The sequence below is a fragment of the Oncorhynchus mykiss genome, chromosome 4 (assembly GCF_057628025.1).
Source record: "Oncorhynchus mykiss isolate SJ-2025 chromosome 4, ASM5762802v1, whole genome shotgun sequence".
Taxonomy (NCBI): domain Eukaryota; kingdom Metazoa; phylum Chordata; class Actinopteri; order Salmoniformes; family Salmonidae; genus Oncorhynchus; species Oncorhynchus mykiss.
In genome coordinates, this window is record NC_143025.1 from 7566474 (window position 1) to 7585238 (window position 18765).

General features: G+C 42.0%; 1 protein-coding gene across 6 annotated transcripts; it reads left to right on the top strand.

Annotated features, from left to right (window-relative positions):
* The first annotated feature begins 2488 nt into the window (after nt 1-2488).
* On the top strand, nt 2489-18709 carry LOC110521199 (protein regulator of cytokinesis 1). 6 transcript variants are annotated; one of them, XR_005040870.2, is made up of 16 exons: nt 2524-2681; nt 3395-3527; nt 3765-3887; nt 4311-4544; nt 7067-7237; nt 10650-10799; nt 11209-11356; nt 11648-11784; nt 11981-12076; nt 12274-12420; nt 13590-13700; nt 14201-14314; nt 15017-15098; nt 16502-16539; nt 16643-16700; nt 17034-17130. XR_005040870.2 is itself a non-coding variant. In XM_036968705.2 (16 exons), exons 1-15 carry the CDS (start codon nt 2671-2673, stop codon nt 16650-16652), a joined length of 1782 nt encoding a protein of 593 aa, XP_036824600.2. In that variant the 5' UTR covers nt 2524-2670; the 3' UTR covers nt 16653-16700; nt 17034-17524. The 6 variants fall into 6 exon arrangements, 5 of the variants coding, with proteins under 5 accessions (XP_036824598.2, XP_036824597.2, XP_036824601.2 ...); XM_036968705.2 differs by having other exon boundaries at nt 15017-15175; nt 17034-17524; XM_036968702.2 differs by lacking the exon at nt 16643-16700 and having other exon boundaries at nt 2507-2681; nt 15017-15175; nt 17034-18709.
* The last annotated feature ends 56 nt before the right edge of the window (nt 18710-18765 follow it).

The following is an 18765-nucleotide window of genomic DNA, read 5'->3' on the forward strand; positions in this document are numbered from 1 at the left end:
CAGTAGTCTATCATGAGTAAAGACAATGGAAACACTAGTCTATCATGAGTATAGACAATGGAAACACTAGTCTATCATGAGTAAAGAATGGAAACAGTAGTCTATCATGAGTAAAGACAATGGAAACACTAGTCTATCATGAGTAAAGACAACGGAAACACTAGTCTATCATGAGTAAAGACAATGGAAACACTAGTCTGTCATGAGTAAAGAATGGAAACACTAGTCTATCATGAGTAAAGACAACGGAAACACTAGTCTATCATGAGTTAAGACAATGGAAACACTAGTCTATCATGAGTATAGACAATGGAAACACTAGTCTATCATGAGTTAAGACAATGGAAACACTAGTCTATCATGAGTTAAGACAATGGAAACACTAGTCTATCATGAGTAAAGAATGGAAACACTAGTCTATCATGAGTATAGACAATGGAAACACTAGTCTATCATGAGTAAAGAATGGAAACACTAGTCTATCATGAGTATAGACAATTGAAACACTAGTCTATCATGAGTAAAGAATGGAAACACTAGTCTATCATGAGTAAAGAATGGAAACACTAGTCTATCATGAGTAAAGACAATTGAAACACTAGTCTATCATGAGTAAAGAATGGAAACACTAGTCTATCATAAGTATAGACAATTGAAACACTAGTCTATCATGAGTAAAGAATGGAAACACTAGTCTATCATAAGTATAGACAATTGAAACACTAGTCTATCATGAGTAAAGAATGGAAACACTAGTCTATCATGAGTAAAGAATGGAAACACTAGTCTATCATGAGTAAAGACAATTGAAACACTAGTCTATCATGAGTAAAGAATGGAAACACTAGTCTATCATAAGTATAGACAATTGAAACACTAGTCTATCATGAGTAAAGAATGGAAACACTAGTCTATCATGAGTAAAGAATGGAAACACTAGTCTATCATGAGTAAAGACAATTGAAACACTAGTCTATCATGAGTAAAGAATGGAAACAGTAGTCTATCATGAGTAAAGACAATGGAAACACTAGTCTATCATGAGTAAAGACAATGGAAACACTAGTCTATCATGAGTAAAGAATGGAAACACTAGTCTATCATGAGTAAAGACAATGGAAACACTAGTCTATCATGAGTAAAGAATGGAAACACTAGTCTATCATAAGTATAGACAATGGAAACACTAGTCTATCATGAGTAAAGAATGGAAACACTAGTCTATCATGAGTAAAGAATGGAAACACTAGTCTATCATGAGTAAAGACAATGGAAACACTAGTCTATCATGAGTATAGACAATGGAAACACTAGTCTATCATGAGTTAAGACAATGGAAACACTAGTCTATCATGAGTAAAGACAATGGAAACACTAGTCTGTCATGAGTAAAGAATGGAAACACTAGTCTATCATGAGTAAAGACAACGGAAACACTAGTCTATCATGAGTAAAGACAATGGAAACAGTAGTCTATCATGAGTAAAGAATGGAAACAGTAGTCTATCATGAGTAAAGACAATGGAAACACTAGTCTATCATGAGTATAGACAATGGAAACACTAGTCTATCATGAGTAAAGAATGGAAACAGTAGTCTATCATGAGTAAAGACAATGGAAACACTAGTCTATCATGAGTAAAGACAACGGAAACACTAGTCTATCATGAGTAAAGACAATGGAAACACTAGTCTGTCATGAGTAAAGAATGGAAACACTAGTCTATCATGAGTAAAGACAACGGAAACACTAGTCTATCATGAGTTAAGACAATGGAAACACTAGTCTATCATGAGTATAGACAATGGAAACACTAGTCTATCATGAGTTAAGACAATGGAAACACTAGTCTATCATGAGTTAAGACAATGGAAACACTAGTCTATCATGAGTAAAGAATGGAAACACTAGTCTATCATGAGTATAGACAATGGAAACACTAGTCTATCATGAGTAAAGAATGGAAACACTAGTCTATCATGAGTAAAGAATGGAAACACTAGTCTATCATGAGTATAGACAATGGAAACACTAGTCTATCATGAGTAAAGAAGGAGCAGAAGAGTGGCAGCAATCATTATTTTTCCTCTGTTATCATGCTCTACCTTCAATCTCCTCCTCGGTCTGATCACTTCAATAGATGATAAAAAGGGAACCAATCTCAGGTCAGTTTTGGGGCGTATGCCTATACTGGTTTGGAAACAGTTCTGAAACAAAGGGTATGGCAGGTCTTAATCCCTTTTAGTTTCATTTAGAGTGTAAATTACAGTAGTTAGTTAGTGCCTCAACAGTAATGCACAGGCTTATAGACATATATTCAAATAAAAATGACTATTCATATTATAACTATAGCAGCTAATATATGTTATTTTCAGGTAATAAGATATTCAGCTATGATTGCTGTCCCCTCAATAATAAAAATCAAAGGTGAGAGCTCTTCAAGTCGTCAAACGCTGTGGCCACGCCCACAGAAAACAGTTTATTGACGTATTCTCCATATCGGCCAATAGAAAGCGAGGCCACGTTTCGGTGCAGAATTTGAATAGAGTCGCAGACGGCAAAACGACGCTTGGACACAGACCTTTCATTTGTTGTATTGTGTTAAAAGAGACGTATTTAGTTGAGGTAACACGTTTAAAAAAAAAAAAAATCCCCGGTGGAACGTAACCATGAGGAGAAGGTTAGTCCCCCAAAATTGTGTGTGGGTTGCTGTGTTTAGATGGTGTCCTTGACTGTTGTTAACGTTAGCTAGCTAACTAATAATGAGAGCTAGCATAGCATACTAAACAACGTTAAATAATTGAATGTTGGCACACAGTGCTTCAGTAGCTAACGTTATCACGTCTGTAATAACTAACATTAGTTACGCTACCGTTACTACTGTAGTACCTAACTGGTTAACTTTATCTGGCTAGCTAAATTGGGCTAAACGGCTAACTAACCGTTTGGGAATCGCCTTAACTTGATATTAAAATGATAAGCTGCCATAACTACCTAGCTAACGTTACTGTAAAGTATGTAAAGATGAGCTAACGTTAGCTAAACATATGTTTTTAAATACAATGGATAGTTTAACTAGATGGACTGTTTTGGCAACTCAATTAACCTAGTTGACTAACCTGTTTAGCCTGCCAAGAGGAATGTCAATCAACCAGCTACCGATCAGACAAAATGTCCATGACAACTTGGCTACAGTAGCTACGTGTCACCTGACACCGTCGAGAACCTGCTCAGTTACTCTGATGATCAACAACAAGCACTGCAATGCACACAAAATAATATATGGAGAGTGTGAACCTAATCTGTACTCTTTCCTATAGTTGCAGGCTGCAGCATTCAAAACACATTTATGTGACATGCTTTCTTTCACCTGCTTAAAATGTTCCTCTACAGTGAAGTCCATGCTGCAGAATCTGTGGCATGTCTGAATCGAGCCCTGAACCAGTTGAAGGACATCTGGGAAGAAATAGGCATTCCAGAGGACCAGCGACTACAGAGGACTGATGTAGTCAAGAAACACATCAAAGTGAGTTTGGGTTCTTTCCAAAAGATGATTACTGTAGTTTGCTAGCCTGCTACAAGATCTGTTTGTGCTGCCTTGTGGCTTACTAAACTCCCTTGGTCATTGCCATGCATTGTTGTGACAATGACCATAGTAGTTGACAAATGGCAAGACAGTACAAAATGAGCTGGAGCCAGGACGGTAAAGTCACTTATTAACCAATGGGATGTATTTTGACCTGTGTGTGTTCTATTCTACTAGGGCTTGCTGGACATGATGATCGCAGAGGAGGACAGTTTAAGGAAGAGATTGATGAGCAGCATAGAGTCCTGTCGCAAAGAGCTGGATGTTCTGTGCACGGAGCTTCAACTATCCCCCTTTGAGGTCCACTTCTCTCTTGACTTAAGCTTATTCCTTCTAGCTACTAGTGGGGCAATGAGCCTACGGAGTGCATCTCCAGATTTTTGTATTTTGAGGTAACAAACTCGTGAAAAATATGCATTTTTCTGTCTTTAGAATCCAAATTGGTACACGCAATATTGTTACAGTAAATATATTTTACTTGTATCTTTTGCTATGTGACCTGGATTTTTTTTTAACTATAGAAATGAAGGATTCTAGCTTTATTACCTCAAATATTTTTCATTGTGCTCCTGATTTTTTTTTTGTGTGTGTGCCTACATCTTCCAAATTAGGCTCACATGTGCTCCTCGTAGAAAAAGGTCAGCGTAGCGCCGTGTGTTACTTCATTATCCTGATGTTTCAGCTTGTTAATGTTCCTTTCAACCCGTCTCGATGTCCCTATAGGAGGACGAGGGGAAGACGATGCTGCAGCTGGAGAAGGACATCCGGTCACGGCTGGAGGTGATGATGAAACAGAAGAGTCAGAGGGTTAAAGACCTGAAGACTCTGTACAAGCAGGACCGGGAGCTGTGTGACATCATGTGTTCAGTTCCCTTCTGTATCGACATGGACTCTGTCCCATCCCTGCAACAGCTGGACAGCTACCACTCCTACCTGAATGATCTCACTAAAGAGAAGGTACGTCTGCATCATCCTTCATGGTATTCATACATGTCCATTTGGGGGCGGGGCCTTTTTTTCTTGGTCAGTTTGTGGTTAATGGCGTTGGGCCAGTAGCCGATCGGTCAATGTTTTGAATCACCGAGCTGACTAGGTTAAAAATCTGTCTGTGTCCTTGAGCAAGGCACTTAACCATAATTGCTCATGTAACTCGCTCTGGATAAGAACGTCTGCTAAATGACTAAAATATAAAAGTAAAATTAACTATTTATGGCCCTAAGAATAGTATGATGTACAATAGACATAGGAAAGGGGGCCTGTCACTTAAGCACAGCAAACCCAATATACACAGATTTCTTTTAGATTAATTTGAGAATTGCAGCATTGTATGTTTGAAGAGGCATGAAGTGATACAATTCGGATGCATATTTAATAGTGCTGAGCGATTAACCAACATTTCTGTAATTTTTTGGTTTTAACTTCTTATGGTTGGGGGCAGTATTGAGTAGCTTGGATGAATAAGGTGCCCAGAGTAAACTGCCTGCTACTCAGTCCCAGTTGCTAATATTTGCATATTTTTAGTATATTTGGATAGAAAACACTCTGAATTTCTAAAATTGTTTGAATGATGTCTGTGAGTATAACAGAACTCGTATGGCAGGCAAAAACCTGAGAAAAAAATCCAACCAGGAAGTGGGAAATCTGAGATTAGTTGTTTTTCAACTCATTCCCTATTGAAGATACAGTGGGATATTGGTCATGTTGCACTTCCTAAGGCTAACCACTAGATGTCAACAGTCTTTAGAAACTTGTTTGAGGCTTCTACTGTAAAGGAGGGGCTCATACGGGCTCTTTGAGTCAGTGGTCTGGCAGAGTGCCACAAGCTCGTGACGCTCGTTCACGTGAGAGGTAGCTCGCGTTCCATTGTTTTTCTACAGACAAAGGAATTCTCCGGTTGGAACATTATTGAAGATTTACGTTAAAAACATCCTAAAGATTGATTCTATACATCGTTTGACATGTTTCTACGGACTGTAACTGAACTTTTTGACATTTCGTCTGCTCCTAGTGAATGCGCTTCGTTCGGTTGGATTTGTTTACAAAACGTGCTAACAAAAGTAGCTATTTGGACATAAATGATGGACATTGTTGAACAAAACAAACATTTATTGTGGAACTGGGATTCCTGGGAGTGCATTCTGATGAAAATCATCAAAGGTAAGTGAATATTTATAATGTTATTTCTGACTTCTGTTGACTGCACAATATGGCGGATATCTTTTTGGCTGGTTTGGTTTCTGAGCGCCGTACTCAGATTATTGCATGGTTTGCTTTTTCCTTAAAGCTTTTTTGAAATCTGACACAGCGGTTGCATTAAAGAGAAGTGTATCTAAAGTTCCATGCATAACACTTGTATTTTCATCAACATTTATAATGAGTATTTCTGTAAATTGATGAGGCTCTCTGCAAAAATCACCAGACGTTTTTGGAACTACTGAACATAACGCGCCAAAGTATACTGCAATTTTTTAAAATATAAAATGAACTTTATCGAACAAAACATACATGTATTGTGTAACATGAAGTCCTACAAGTGTCATCTGATGAAGATCATCAAAGGTTAGTGATTAATTCTAGCTCTCTTATTTTTGTGACTCTTCTCTTTGGCTGGAAAAATGGCTGTGTTTTTCTGTGACTTGGCTCTGACCTAACAATCGTTTGGTGCTTTTGTCGTAAAGACGATTTGAAATCGGACACTGTGGTGGGATTAACAAGAAGGGTATCTTTAAAATGATGTGAAATACTTCTATGTTTGAGGAATTTTAATTATGGGATTTCTGTTTTTGATTTTGGCGCCCTGCACTTTCACTGGCTGTTGTCATATCGATCCCGTTAGCGGGATCTCAGCCCTAAGAAGTTTTAAACAACAAATTGACTGACATAGGTTAAATTATTCTAATTCCATTTCGTTATATTTTTTTCTATGAGCTTAGTTTTTCTGGTTTGGCATGGTTACAAATGGTCTGCGGTTGTGAGGCCGGTTGGACGTACTGCCAAATTCTCTAAAACGACTTTGGAGGAGGCTTATGGTAGAGAAATTAACATTACATTCTCTGGCAACAGCTCGGGTGGACATTCCTGCAGTCAGCATGCCAATTGCACACTCCCTCAAAACTTTAGATATCTGTGGCATTGTGTTGTGTGACAAAACTGAACATGTTAAGAGTGGCCTTTTATTGTCCCCCAGCACAAGGTGCACCTGTGTAATGATCATGCTGTTTTAATCAGCTTCTTGATATGCCACACCTGTCAGGTGGATGGATTATCTTGGCAAAGGAGAAATGCTCACTAACAGGAATGTAAATACATTTGCGCACAACATTAGAGAAATAAGATTTTTGTGTGTATGGAACATTTCTGTGATCTTTTATTTTCAGCTCTTGAAACACGTGACCAACACTTTAAATGTTGCATTTTATATGTTCATTCTGACAATCTTTGTGTAAGTTGAGATTTATGCTCTTCGTTGTATGTTCCAGGATCGTCGCCACGGTGAGTTTGTGGGTATCAAGCGTCAGATCATTGTGTGTATGGAGGAGCTGGACCAGCTGCCAGACACCAGCTTTGAGAGGGACGTGGTGTGTGAGGACGAGGAGGCCTTCTGTCTGTCCAGCGACAACATCACAGCTCTCCAACTGCTGCTGGGACAGGTGAGACCTGGGCATACAGCCCTTTTCATGTACATTCACCATTTTCTGTTATTTTCTGTGAGAATGCTTCAATTATTTAAAGATGTGCCATATTGATTACAATGGTGCAGGAGAAGAGGCTGATGTTCCACGTGTCCCCAACCTATTGTGTTTTTTTTATTTTTTTATTTTAATTGGGTTGTTAATAACTTATTTTGTGCATAATGTTGCCGCTACCGTTTGTTATGACCAAAAATAACTACTGGACATCAGGACTGCGATTTACTCATCACTGGCAGAATCCTTTTTTTTCCTTTAACGAGTCCGACGTGAACGATATACTGCTTTCTCCGGAACAGGCCCAAATCCCCGTGATTTGCGTGAAGAGGAGGCGGAGAAAAGGGGGCCAGGGGGCGGGCTGCCTTTGGAGAATTTGTAGGCGATCGAATAAACCCCCAATTCCTTCTATTCTGCTAGCAAACGTGCTCTCTTTGAACAATAAAATAGGTGACCTACGCGGAAGATTAAATTACCAACTGGACTTTCAAAACTGTAATATCTTATGCTTCACGGAGTCGTGGCTGAACGACGACATTATCAACAACTGGTTATACGCTGTACCGGCAGGATAGAACAGCGGCGTCTGGTAAGACGAGGGGATCCTCAAACACGGACCCCTCGGGTGCGTTCTCAGTCCCCTCCTGTATTCCCTGTTCACTCATGACTGGACAGACAAAAAAAAAGCCAATACCGATTAATCAGACGATTTATTTTTATATATTTGTATTAATGACAATTACAACAATACTGAATGAACACTTATTTTAACTTAATATAATACATCAATAAAATCAATTTAGCCTCAAATAAATAATGAAATTTGGTTGAAATAATGCAAAAACAAAGTGTTGGAGAAGAAAGTAAAAGTGCAATATGTGCCATGTAAGAAAGCTAACGTTTAAGTTCCTTGCTCAGAACATGAGAACATATGAAAGTTGGTGGTTCCTTTTATCATGAGACTTCAATATTCCCAGGTAAGAAGTTTTAGGTTGTAGTTAATATAGTATTTGTAGGACTATTTCTCTCTATACCATTTGTATTTCATATACCTTTGACTATTGGATGTTCTTATAGGCACTTTAGTATTGCCGGTGTAACAGTATAGCTTCCATCCCCCTCCTCGCTCCTACCTGGGCTCGAACCAGGAACACACCGACAACAGCCACCCTCAAAGCAGCGTTACCCATGCAGAGCAAGGGGAACAACTACTCCAAGTCTCAGAGCGAGTGATGTTTGAAACGCTATCAGCGCGCACCCCGCTAACTAGCTAGCCATTTCACATCGGTTACACCAGCCTAATCTCGGGAGTTGATAGGCTTGAAGTTATAAAGAGCTGCTGGCAAAACGCACGAAAGTGCTGTTTGAATGAATGCTTACAAGCCTGCTGGTGCCTACCATCGCTCTATCAAATCATAGACTTAGTTATAACATAACACACAGAAACACGAGCCTTAGGTCATTAATGTGGTTGAATCCAGAAACTATCATCTCGAAAACAAGACGTTTTTTCTTTCAGTGAAATACGGAACCGTTCCGTATTTTATCTAACGGGTGGCGTCCATAAGTCTAAATATTCCTGTTACATTGCACAACCTTCAATGTTATGTCATAATTACGTAAAATGCTGGCAAATTAGTTCGTAAAGAGCCAGGCGGCCCAGACTGTTGCATATACCCTGACTCTGCGTGCAATGAACGCAAGAGAAGTGACACAATTTCACCTGGTTAATATTGCCTGCTAACCTTCTTTTAGCTAAATATGCAGGTTTAAAAATATATACTTCTGTGTATTGATTTTAAGAAAGGCATTGGTGTTTATGGTTAGGTACACGTTGGAGCAATGACAGTCCTTTTTCGTAAATGCGCACCGCATCGATTATATGCAACGCAGGACACGCTAGATAAACTAGTAATATCATCAACCATGTGTAGTGATAACTAGTGATTATGATTGATTGTTTATTATATGATAAATGTAATGCTAGCTAGCAACTTACCTTGGCTTCTTACTGCATTCGCGTAACAGGCAGGCTCATCGTGAGGCAGGTGGATAGAGCGTTGGGACTAGTTAACCGTAAGTTTGCAAGATTGAATCCCTGAGCTGACAAGGTACAAATCTGTCGTTCTTCCCCTGAAAAAGGAAGTTAACCCACTGTTCCTAGGCCGTCATTAAAAATAAGAATGTGTTCTTAACTGACTTGCCTGGTTAAATAAAGGTATTAAAAAAAAAAACGCCCAAATCGGCGTCCAAAAATACCGATTTCCGATTGTTATGAAAACTTGAAATCGGCCCTAATTAATCGGCCATTCCGATTAATTGGTCGACCTCTACTACAGAGGGTAGTGAGAACGGCCCAGTACATCACTGGGGCCAAGCTTCCTGCCATCCAGGACCTCTATACCAGGCGGTGTCAGAGGAAGGCCCTAAAAATTGTCAGACTCCAGCTGCCCTAGTCATAGACTGTTCTCTCTGCTACAACATGGCAAGTGGTACCGGATCACCAAGAGGCTTCTAAAACAGCTTCTATCCCCCCAAGCCATAAGACTCCTGAACATCTAATCAAATGACTACCCAGACTATTTTCATTGCCTCCCCCCCCCCCCTCTTTTACACCTCTGCTACTCTCTGTTGTTGTCGTCTATGCATAGTCACTTAATAACTCTACCTACATGTATACATTACCTCAACTAACCGGTGCTCCCGCACATTGACTCTGTACCGATACCCCCCCCTGTGTATAGTCTCCACATTGACTCTGTACCGGTACCCCCCCTGTGTATAATCTCCACATTGACTCTGTACCGGTACCCCCCCTGTGTATAGTCTCCACATTGACTCTGTACCGGTACCCCCCCCCCTGTGTATAGTCTCGCTATTGTTATTTTACTGCTGCTCTTTAATTACTTGTTACTTTTATTTCTTATTCTTATCCATATTTTTTTAACTGCATTGTTGTTTAGGGACTCGTAAGTAAGCATTTCACTGCAAGGTCTACACTTGTGACTAATAAAATTTGATATTGTAAGAGCAATTTTCTGACTGTTTTTAGGCTTGCGTTTTAGTTTAAACTTTCTCTTGGGATGGTTTCACTCTTGTTGGGTGGTATTTGATACAGCTACATAACGATCAGATAAATGTTTACAAATGTAACACAGAAGCCCATTTGTCCATCAAAACAACACTTTACATTTTTTACCTTTATTTAACTAGGCAAGTCAGTTAAGAACAAATTCTTATTTTCAAGCCTGTTCAAGGGCAGAATGACAGATTTGTCAGCTCGGGGATTTGAACTTGCAACCTTCCGGTTACTAGTCCAACGCTCTAACCACTAGGCTACTCTGCCGCCCTTGACCTATTGTTGTGTTATTCTCAGCTGCAGGATCGCAAGACGGAGAACGAGCTAGTGTGTAGCTCCTACCGGGCTAAGATCCAGGAGCTGTGGGAGAGGCTGCAGGTGCCCCAGGAGGAGAGAGATGGCATGTCAGAACACATGGCCCAGTCCAGGACGAAGAACATGGATGCTGTGAGTTTAACATTTAAGGTTGAATTACTGGACTGGACCAATGTGTTCTGACATACATTTTAAGGTTGAATTCCTGGACTGGACCGTGTGTTCTGAAAATTCTAAATTTTGGTTGGGGGGGATTCCTGCTTATTCCCTCCTGATTCCAGGAATCTTCTCACCAGGATTTCTGGGAAACTAGGGAATTATGGGGAAGTTACTGGAATTTTGCAACACTACATAATTCTTGTTTGGTGGGTCCTGTAAAGTGGAAACAAAGTGGAGGAACCTCCAGCACTATGCTATACCTATCCAGACCCTTATTACAATTTTTTTTATTTTTTTACATTTTGCATTTGCAAGGACTGCCTTTTCTGAATTGAATGAATCAGTAGGTTTTGTATCCCCACCCCGCTACCCCGCTCCCCAGTTACAAGCTGAGTGCCGGCGTCTGGAGCAGCTGAAGATCAAGAACATGAGGAATGTGGTAGAAGCCATCAGGGCCGAGGTGGCTCTGCTCTGGGAGAGGTGTTTCTACAGCCTGGAGCAGAGACAAGCCTTCACACCCTACTATGGTGGTCAGTTGTTGTTTGTAAATACAGTATCGTAGTTACGCATTTTGATTGGAATGTACTACTGGGTTTCTCATGAAACCTGGTCCCTGTTATGACTCTAATGTCCCGGGTGGTGTTCATTTGGTACATCACAGAGAAACGTTTTGCAAATTAATATGGTGTTTCTTATTAGACAATAGTCCAGGTCGTCCCCGCCTTGTTTGTCAGTTGTCTTCCATTTTGGTGACCAATGAACACAACCCTGGTTGTCCGACTGAGATTGATAAATAACACACTGGTACTTTATTCCCTCAGACGACTACACTGAGGAGATGCTGAACCTACACCAGGAGGAGCTCCGGAGTCTGAAGAAGCACTACGAGGACCACAGGGAGCTGTTTGAAGGAGTAACCAGGTGGCAAGACAGCTGGACTCTGTTCCTACAACTGGAGGTGAGCACTTTTTTTAGTGAGGAATATGATTACAAATCTTTAATCTCAGTCTGTTTTGAGTATGTTGTGTCCGTGACATCACCTTCCATCTGTCATCACGCTGAACCCCACCCTTCACTTTTCCACTGACGCACGAGTTTCGGGTGTGTTTCTCAAGTGACTGTATTTGTCAAGATCATGGTTGAATTCTCCACAGAAAAAGGCAACGGATCCTTCTAGATTTAACAACCGAGGAGGGAACCTTCTTAAGGAGGAGAAGCAGAGGGCCGAGCTGCAGAAAAGCCTGCCGAAGGTGAGGCTAAGTAGTGTTCTTCAGATTGTCATGTTAATTGGTTATTTCTCTACCCACAAGGCTCTCTGACCTGAATAGCTGGCCTGTTTTTCTTTATGTGTTCTATATTTCTGTGTTTTTATTTATTTATTGTGACACCTCAGGGGCCATTAAAGAGAGGCACGTTAACTTAAAACATGTTCTCTCGTGTGTTCCAGTTGGAGAAGAGCCTGAAGACCCAGATAGACCTATGGGAGGAGGAGCAGTACAGAGAGTTCCTGGTTAACGGACAACGGTTCCTCCAGTATGTACAGGAACAGTGGGAAGTACTGCGGCTGGAGAAGGAGAGAGAGAAGAATGAGAGAGTAAGATGAGACAAAACGGCCGTGTTTCAATGATTTTAGATGAGACAAACGGCCCTGTTTCAATGGTTTTAGATGAGGCAAACGGCCCTGTTTCAATGGTTTTAGATGAGGCAAACGGCCCTGTTTCAATGGTTTTAGATGAGACAAACGGCCCTGTTTCAATGCTTTTAGATGAGACAAATGGCCCCGTTTTAGATGAGACAAACGGCCCTGTTTCAATGCTTTTAGATGAGACAAACGGCCCTGTTTCAATGCTTTTAGATGAGACAAACGGCCCTGTTTCAATGCTTTTAGATGAGACAAACGGCCCTGTTTCAATGCTTTTAGATGAGACAAATGGCCCTGTTTTAGATGAGACAACCGGCCCTGTTTCAATGCTTTTAGATGAGACAAACGGCCCTGTTTCAATGCTTTTAGATGAGACAAATTGCCCTGTTTTAGATGAGACAAATGGCCCTGTTTTAGATGAGACAAATGGCCCTGTTTCAATGGTTTTAGATGAGACAAACGGCCCTGTTTTAGATGAGACAAACGGCCCTGTTTTAGATGAGACAAACGGCCCTGTTTCAATGGTTTTAGATGAGACAAACGGCCCTGTTTTAGATGAGACAAACGGCCCTGTTTTAGATGAGACAAACGGCCCTGTTTCAATGGTTTTAGATGAGACCAAACGGCCCTGTTTCAATGGTTTTAGATGAGACAAACGGCCCTGTTTTAGATGAGACAAACGGCCCTGTTTCAATGGTTTTAGATGAGACAAACGGCCCTGTTTCAATGGTTTTAGATGAGACAAACGGCCCTGTTTCAATGGTTTTAGATGAGACAAACGGCCCTGTTTTAGATGAGACAAACGGCCCTGTTTTAGACGAGACAAACGGCCCTGTTTCAATGGTTTTAGATGAGACAAACGGCCCTGTTTGGGCACTTTTAATGTGCTTCCTTCCTCCCTTTGAGGCAATCACTGATCTCACTTGATTAGATTGACTTCAATCTCATCACTGTCTGTCTCCTCGACACAGCTTTCCCCAACCATGTCATAATCAGATCAGTGATTTATTCTGGGGAGGGGGGGGGTGCGATTCAAACACGGACTATTTCCAGTGTTTTTCTAGTATAGAGTGAATCTGGTTCCCATGAGAAATACTGACTGTGATCTGTGAAACAAACAGCAACTGAAGAAGAACCAGCAGATAGAACAAGACATGCTGTACGGTACTGCTCAACGAACCCCCTCCAAAAGACGTCTTGCAGAAACCCCTACGCCTGGCAAAGCAAGAAAGGTAAACCAGTTGATTTGACACCAATGGGGTTGTTTTTGTGATCAAATTCAAGCTAATTTGGGAGGGGGTTGGGGGGGGGGGGTGCTGTGGGATTATTCAAGATAATTTCTGAAGAGGTAGGGTTTCAGATGTTTTTGGAAGATGGGAAGAGACTGCTGTCCTAGCTTCAGGGGGAAGCTGGTTACACTATTGGGGTGACAAGACAGAGAAGCGCTTGGACTGGGCTGACTGGCCTCACGTAGGGATGGGTGGGAGGGCAAAGAGACCATTGATTGGCTTGGAATGTTGGGTTTGAGCAGAGCCTAACGGTAGTGAGGGGCAGTTCCTCCTCAACAACCATAATGTCTAGTCTGGGTTAAAAACCACGACCCGGAATGTCTAGTCCGGGTTAAAAACCACAACCCGGAATGTCTAGTCTGGGTTAAAAACCACAACCCGGAATGTCTAGTCTGGGTTAAAAACGGAGCAATGTGTGAATTGTCGTTTTCTCCTTTCCCCAGCTGAATGCAACTAGCAGTATCTCCAGTTCTACTCCTAACAGCACCTTCCGCTCTGCCTTCGGCGGAACCATGTGCCAGTCGCCAGTCCTCAGACCACCTATGTCTGCCAGCAAGGTTAGTATACACACACACACAGAGTCCCCGGTCCTCAGACCACCTACGACTGTCAGCATGGTTAGTACACAGAGTCCCCGGTCCTCAGACCACAGACTGTCAGCATGGTTAGTACACAGAGTCCCCGGTCCTCAGACCACAGACTGTCAGCATGGTTAGTACACAGAGTCCCCGGTCCTCAGACCACAGACTGTCAGCATGGTTAGTACACAGAGTCCCCGGTCCTCAGACCACAGACTGTCAGCATGGTTAGTACACAGAGTCCTCAGACCACAGACTGTCAGCATGGTTAGTACACAGAGTCCCCGGTCCTCAGACCAGACTGTCAGCATGGTTAGTACACAGAGTCCCCGGTCCTCAGACCACAGACTGTCAGCATGGTTAGTACACAGAGTCCCCGGTCCTCAGACCACAGACTGTCAGCATGGTTAGTACACAGAGTCCCCGGTCCTCAGACCACAGACTGTCAGCATGGTCGGATCCCCTTATGATCATCACCGACCGTGTTTGTTTGTCCTTGTCATCTCATAAGGATCCAGTCTCAATAACAGCCATGTTGAGTCAGTTGAAGAGGGGAAACATGGTAACAACATGAGACTCATGGCATGCTTAAAACGAGTAACAGACCCTATTATACCCGTCTGCTTCACATGAAGTGTTAGAGAACAGTAACACCCCCCCCCCTCCCTCCCTCCCTCCCAGATTCCTCTGAGGACCCCTGGTCGTGTTGGAAGAACCCCCCACACAGTGGAACGCAACAAGGAGAACGTCTCCCACCTGAACGGTACGGCGCTGAGAACCCCTGCCTCGCGCTGTAACATCACCGTTAACTCTGTGGCCAGCACCTATTCGGAATTTTCGGTAATTTCCCTATAGGTCATCGCCTACCCAGCAACACACAATCCAGTCAGAGATACGTGGCTATGCATGTCTGTACAGTGAGAGAATTGCACCAGTCTTATACACTTAAAGGAAAGATTCACCCATTTTTCAATGTCATATTGTTTTTGTGCATCTCAGAGTTGATGTTCTATCGATTTACCTGGGTCATTTCATGTGTATCTGAGTTATTGGCGTTCAAGCAGGTAGAAATCCATCCTGTATTAACGTACCACAGTGGTAGTCTCTCACTACACTGGAAGTTAATAGGAAGTCTCTCACTACACTGGAAGTTAATAGGAAGTCTCTCTCACTACACAGGAAGTTAATAGGGAGTCTCTCTCTACACAGGAAGTCTCTCTCTCACTACACTGGAAGTTAATAGGAAGTCTCTCACTACACTGGAAGTTAATAGGAAGTCTCTCTCTACACAGGAAGTTAATAGGAAGTCTCTCTCTACACAGGAAGTTAATAGGAAGTCTCTCTCACTACACAGGAAGTTAATAGGAAGTCTCTCTCTCTCTACACTGGAAGTTAATAGGAAGTCTCTCACTACACTGGAAGATAATATGAAGTCTCTCTCTACACAGGAAGTTAATAGGGAGTCTCTCACTACACTGGAAGTTAATAGGAAGTCTCTCTCTCTCTCACTACACTGGAAGTTAATAGGAAGTCTCTCTCTACACAGGAAGTTAATAGGAAGTCTCTCTCTCTCACTACACTGGAAGTTAATAGGAAGTCTCTCTCTCTCTCACTACACTGGAAGTTAATAGGAAGTCTCTCTCTACACAGGAAGTTAATAGGAAGTCTCTCACTACACTGGAAGTTAATAGGAAGTCTCTCTCTACACAGGAAGTTAATAGGAATACAACGCTTAGATCATTAAAACGTCTATCATACATGTCAGATTTCAATACTGGCTGATGTCATAACTCGGGAAGATGTCTTCTCTCCAATAAGACAATCATTTTTTTTTTTGCTATATTCTTTAATCGTGCTCCCGAGTGGTGCAGCTGTCTAATGTACTGCATCTCAGAGGTGTCACTACAGTCCCTGGTTCGAATCCAGGCTGTATCACATCCGGCCGTGATTGAGAGTCCCATAGGGCGGCCGCACAATTGGCCCAGCGTTGCCGGGGTAGGCCGTCATTTTAAATAAGAATTTGGTTCTTAACTGACTTGCCTAGATAAATAAACATTTGACACTAAATTAGAGGAATGTGGTTTTTAGGTGAATTGTTCCTTTAAGTGAAAGCAAGCTGTCATGAATAGGTTTCCTCTGACCGTCTAACTCTACATTCTATTTTAGAAGGATTTTGTCAACATTGAATCCACCGCCATTACCAGGTCTGTATGATTGGACATTTACTTGACACCGTAACAATCAGTGAGGCTCACCATGCTAAGTTGCTAACCAAGGTTGCATGCTGAAGTTATGCCTACTTTTCAGCTTTGACTAACGGAGTGCAACCGAGAGCCTGGTCCGGTTCGGTTGGCCTAACCATCTTGTGAGGAACAATATTCACATTGAAGATCAAACGTACACTGTTGAACTGGGCTGTGTTGCTGGGTTTTCATATTGACTTTTATCACAAGGTTTTTAGTTAAACTATTGTCACCTAGCCATGTTATTCTGTGTCTTCTATCCCTCTTCACATTTATAATAACCTTCTGGGTTTGTTTTTTTTTGCACACTGCACAGGAAGTTACAGGAATGTTCCACTCACCTTCTCCAAGACAGATTTTCCTTCCTGTGTTTTGTCCTCATGTAACGTACAGGACCAGTATGTACCGCATGTATGTTTTTGTATTAGTAACTTTTTATTCTCCTCCTCCTCCAGCGAGATCTCTCAAAAGCTTCCAAATCTAATGTCAAGACAGGACATCTGAACTCTACTGGCACTCGTCTCTGAGCTGAAGGATCAGACAGAACCACACCTGACCCTGAATCATCTGACTGAATTTCCAGGTTTCTGTCCGGGTCCATTTCTGCATGTCCAGATGAAGGGAATCTGTTAACACCTACTGAATGTAACTGCAATGAGAACAGGAACTTGCACCCCTCTCTCGGAGTCTCTCAGCTCAAATGTTCTTCTAGCCGTGCTGAGGTTTCACTTGTCGTCATCTCTGAGGGCTCTGAACGACTACCGTGATCCTGAATCCTCCATCTCTGAACGACTACCGTGATCCTGAATCCTCCATCTCTGAACTACTGCCGTGATCCTGAATCCTCCATCTCTGAGGGCTCTGAACTACTGCCGTGATCCTGAATCCTCCATCTCTCTGAGGGCTCTGAACTACTACCGTGATCCTGAATCCTCCATCTCTGAGGGCTCTGAACTACTGCCGTGATCCTGAATCCTCCATCTCACTGAGGGCTCTGAACGACTACCGTGATCCTGAATCCTCCATCTCTGAGGGCTCTGAACTACTACCGTGATTCTGAATCCTCCATCTCTCTGAGGGCTCTGAACGACTACCGTGATCCTGAATCCTCCATCTCTGAGGGCTCTGAACTACTACCGTGATCCTGAATCCTCCATCTCTGAACTACTACCGTGATCCTGAATCCTCCATCTCTGAACTACTACCGTGATCCTGAATCCTCCATGTCTGAACTACTACCGTGATCCTGAATCCTCCATGTCTGAACTACTACCGTGATCCTGAATCCTCCATCTCTGAACGACTACCGTGATCCTGAATCCTCCATGTCTGAACTACTACCGTGATCCTGAATCCTCCATCTCTGAACTACTACCATGATCCTGAATCCTCCATCTCTGAGGGCTCTGAACGACTACCGTGATCCTGAATCCTCCATCTCTGAACTACTACCGTGATCCTGAATCCTCCATCTCTGAACTACTACCGTGATCCTGAATCCTCCATCTCTGAACTACTACCATGATCCTGAATCCTCCATCTCTGAGGGCTCTGAACGACTACCGTGATCCTGAATCCTCCATCTCTGAACTACTACCGTGATCCTGAATCCTCCATCTCTGAACTACTACCGTGATCCCGACTCCTCCATCTCTCGGAGGGCTCTGAACTATACTTTCTGGCCTCAGGTCTTCCCAGTTTATATTGTCTGTGTCCCATTTCTACATGGAGATGTCAACACCTACTGAATGTACTGAACTCTACTCATTTGTATTATATTCATTCTTCTCGATTTTTAAGCTTCTCTGAACTGAATGAAACGTTGGGAGGACTTGCTAGACCTATGGAAAAACAGTTTTCATTCAACTTTTAACATCCTCTATATAACACTCCAATTTATTATTTTTTTAATCATCCATGTTGGTAGTAGAGTACATTTTTGTACTTCTTATGGGGGGCTTGTAGCAAACGATGATAATTCTGCCATATAAACATTGGCTTTACACTATATTTTCAGTCACCTTTTCCATTTTGGGGGGGGGGGGGGGGGGGGGTACCACTGTGACATCGCAAAGGTATACTCCTTGACTGTTGGTGATTTACAAACCGTAATTAAATATTTCCAAATGAGCATCCATTTCTGTTGTCTTAATGTTTTTACAGTATTGTGAATGCAAGTGGGAAAAA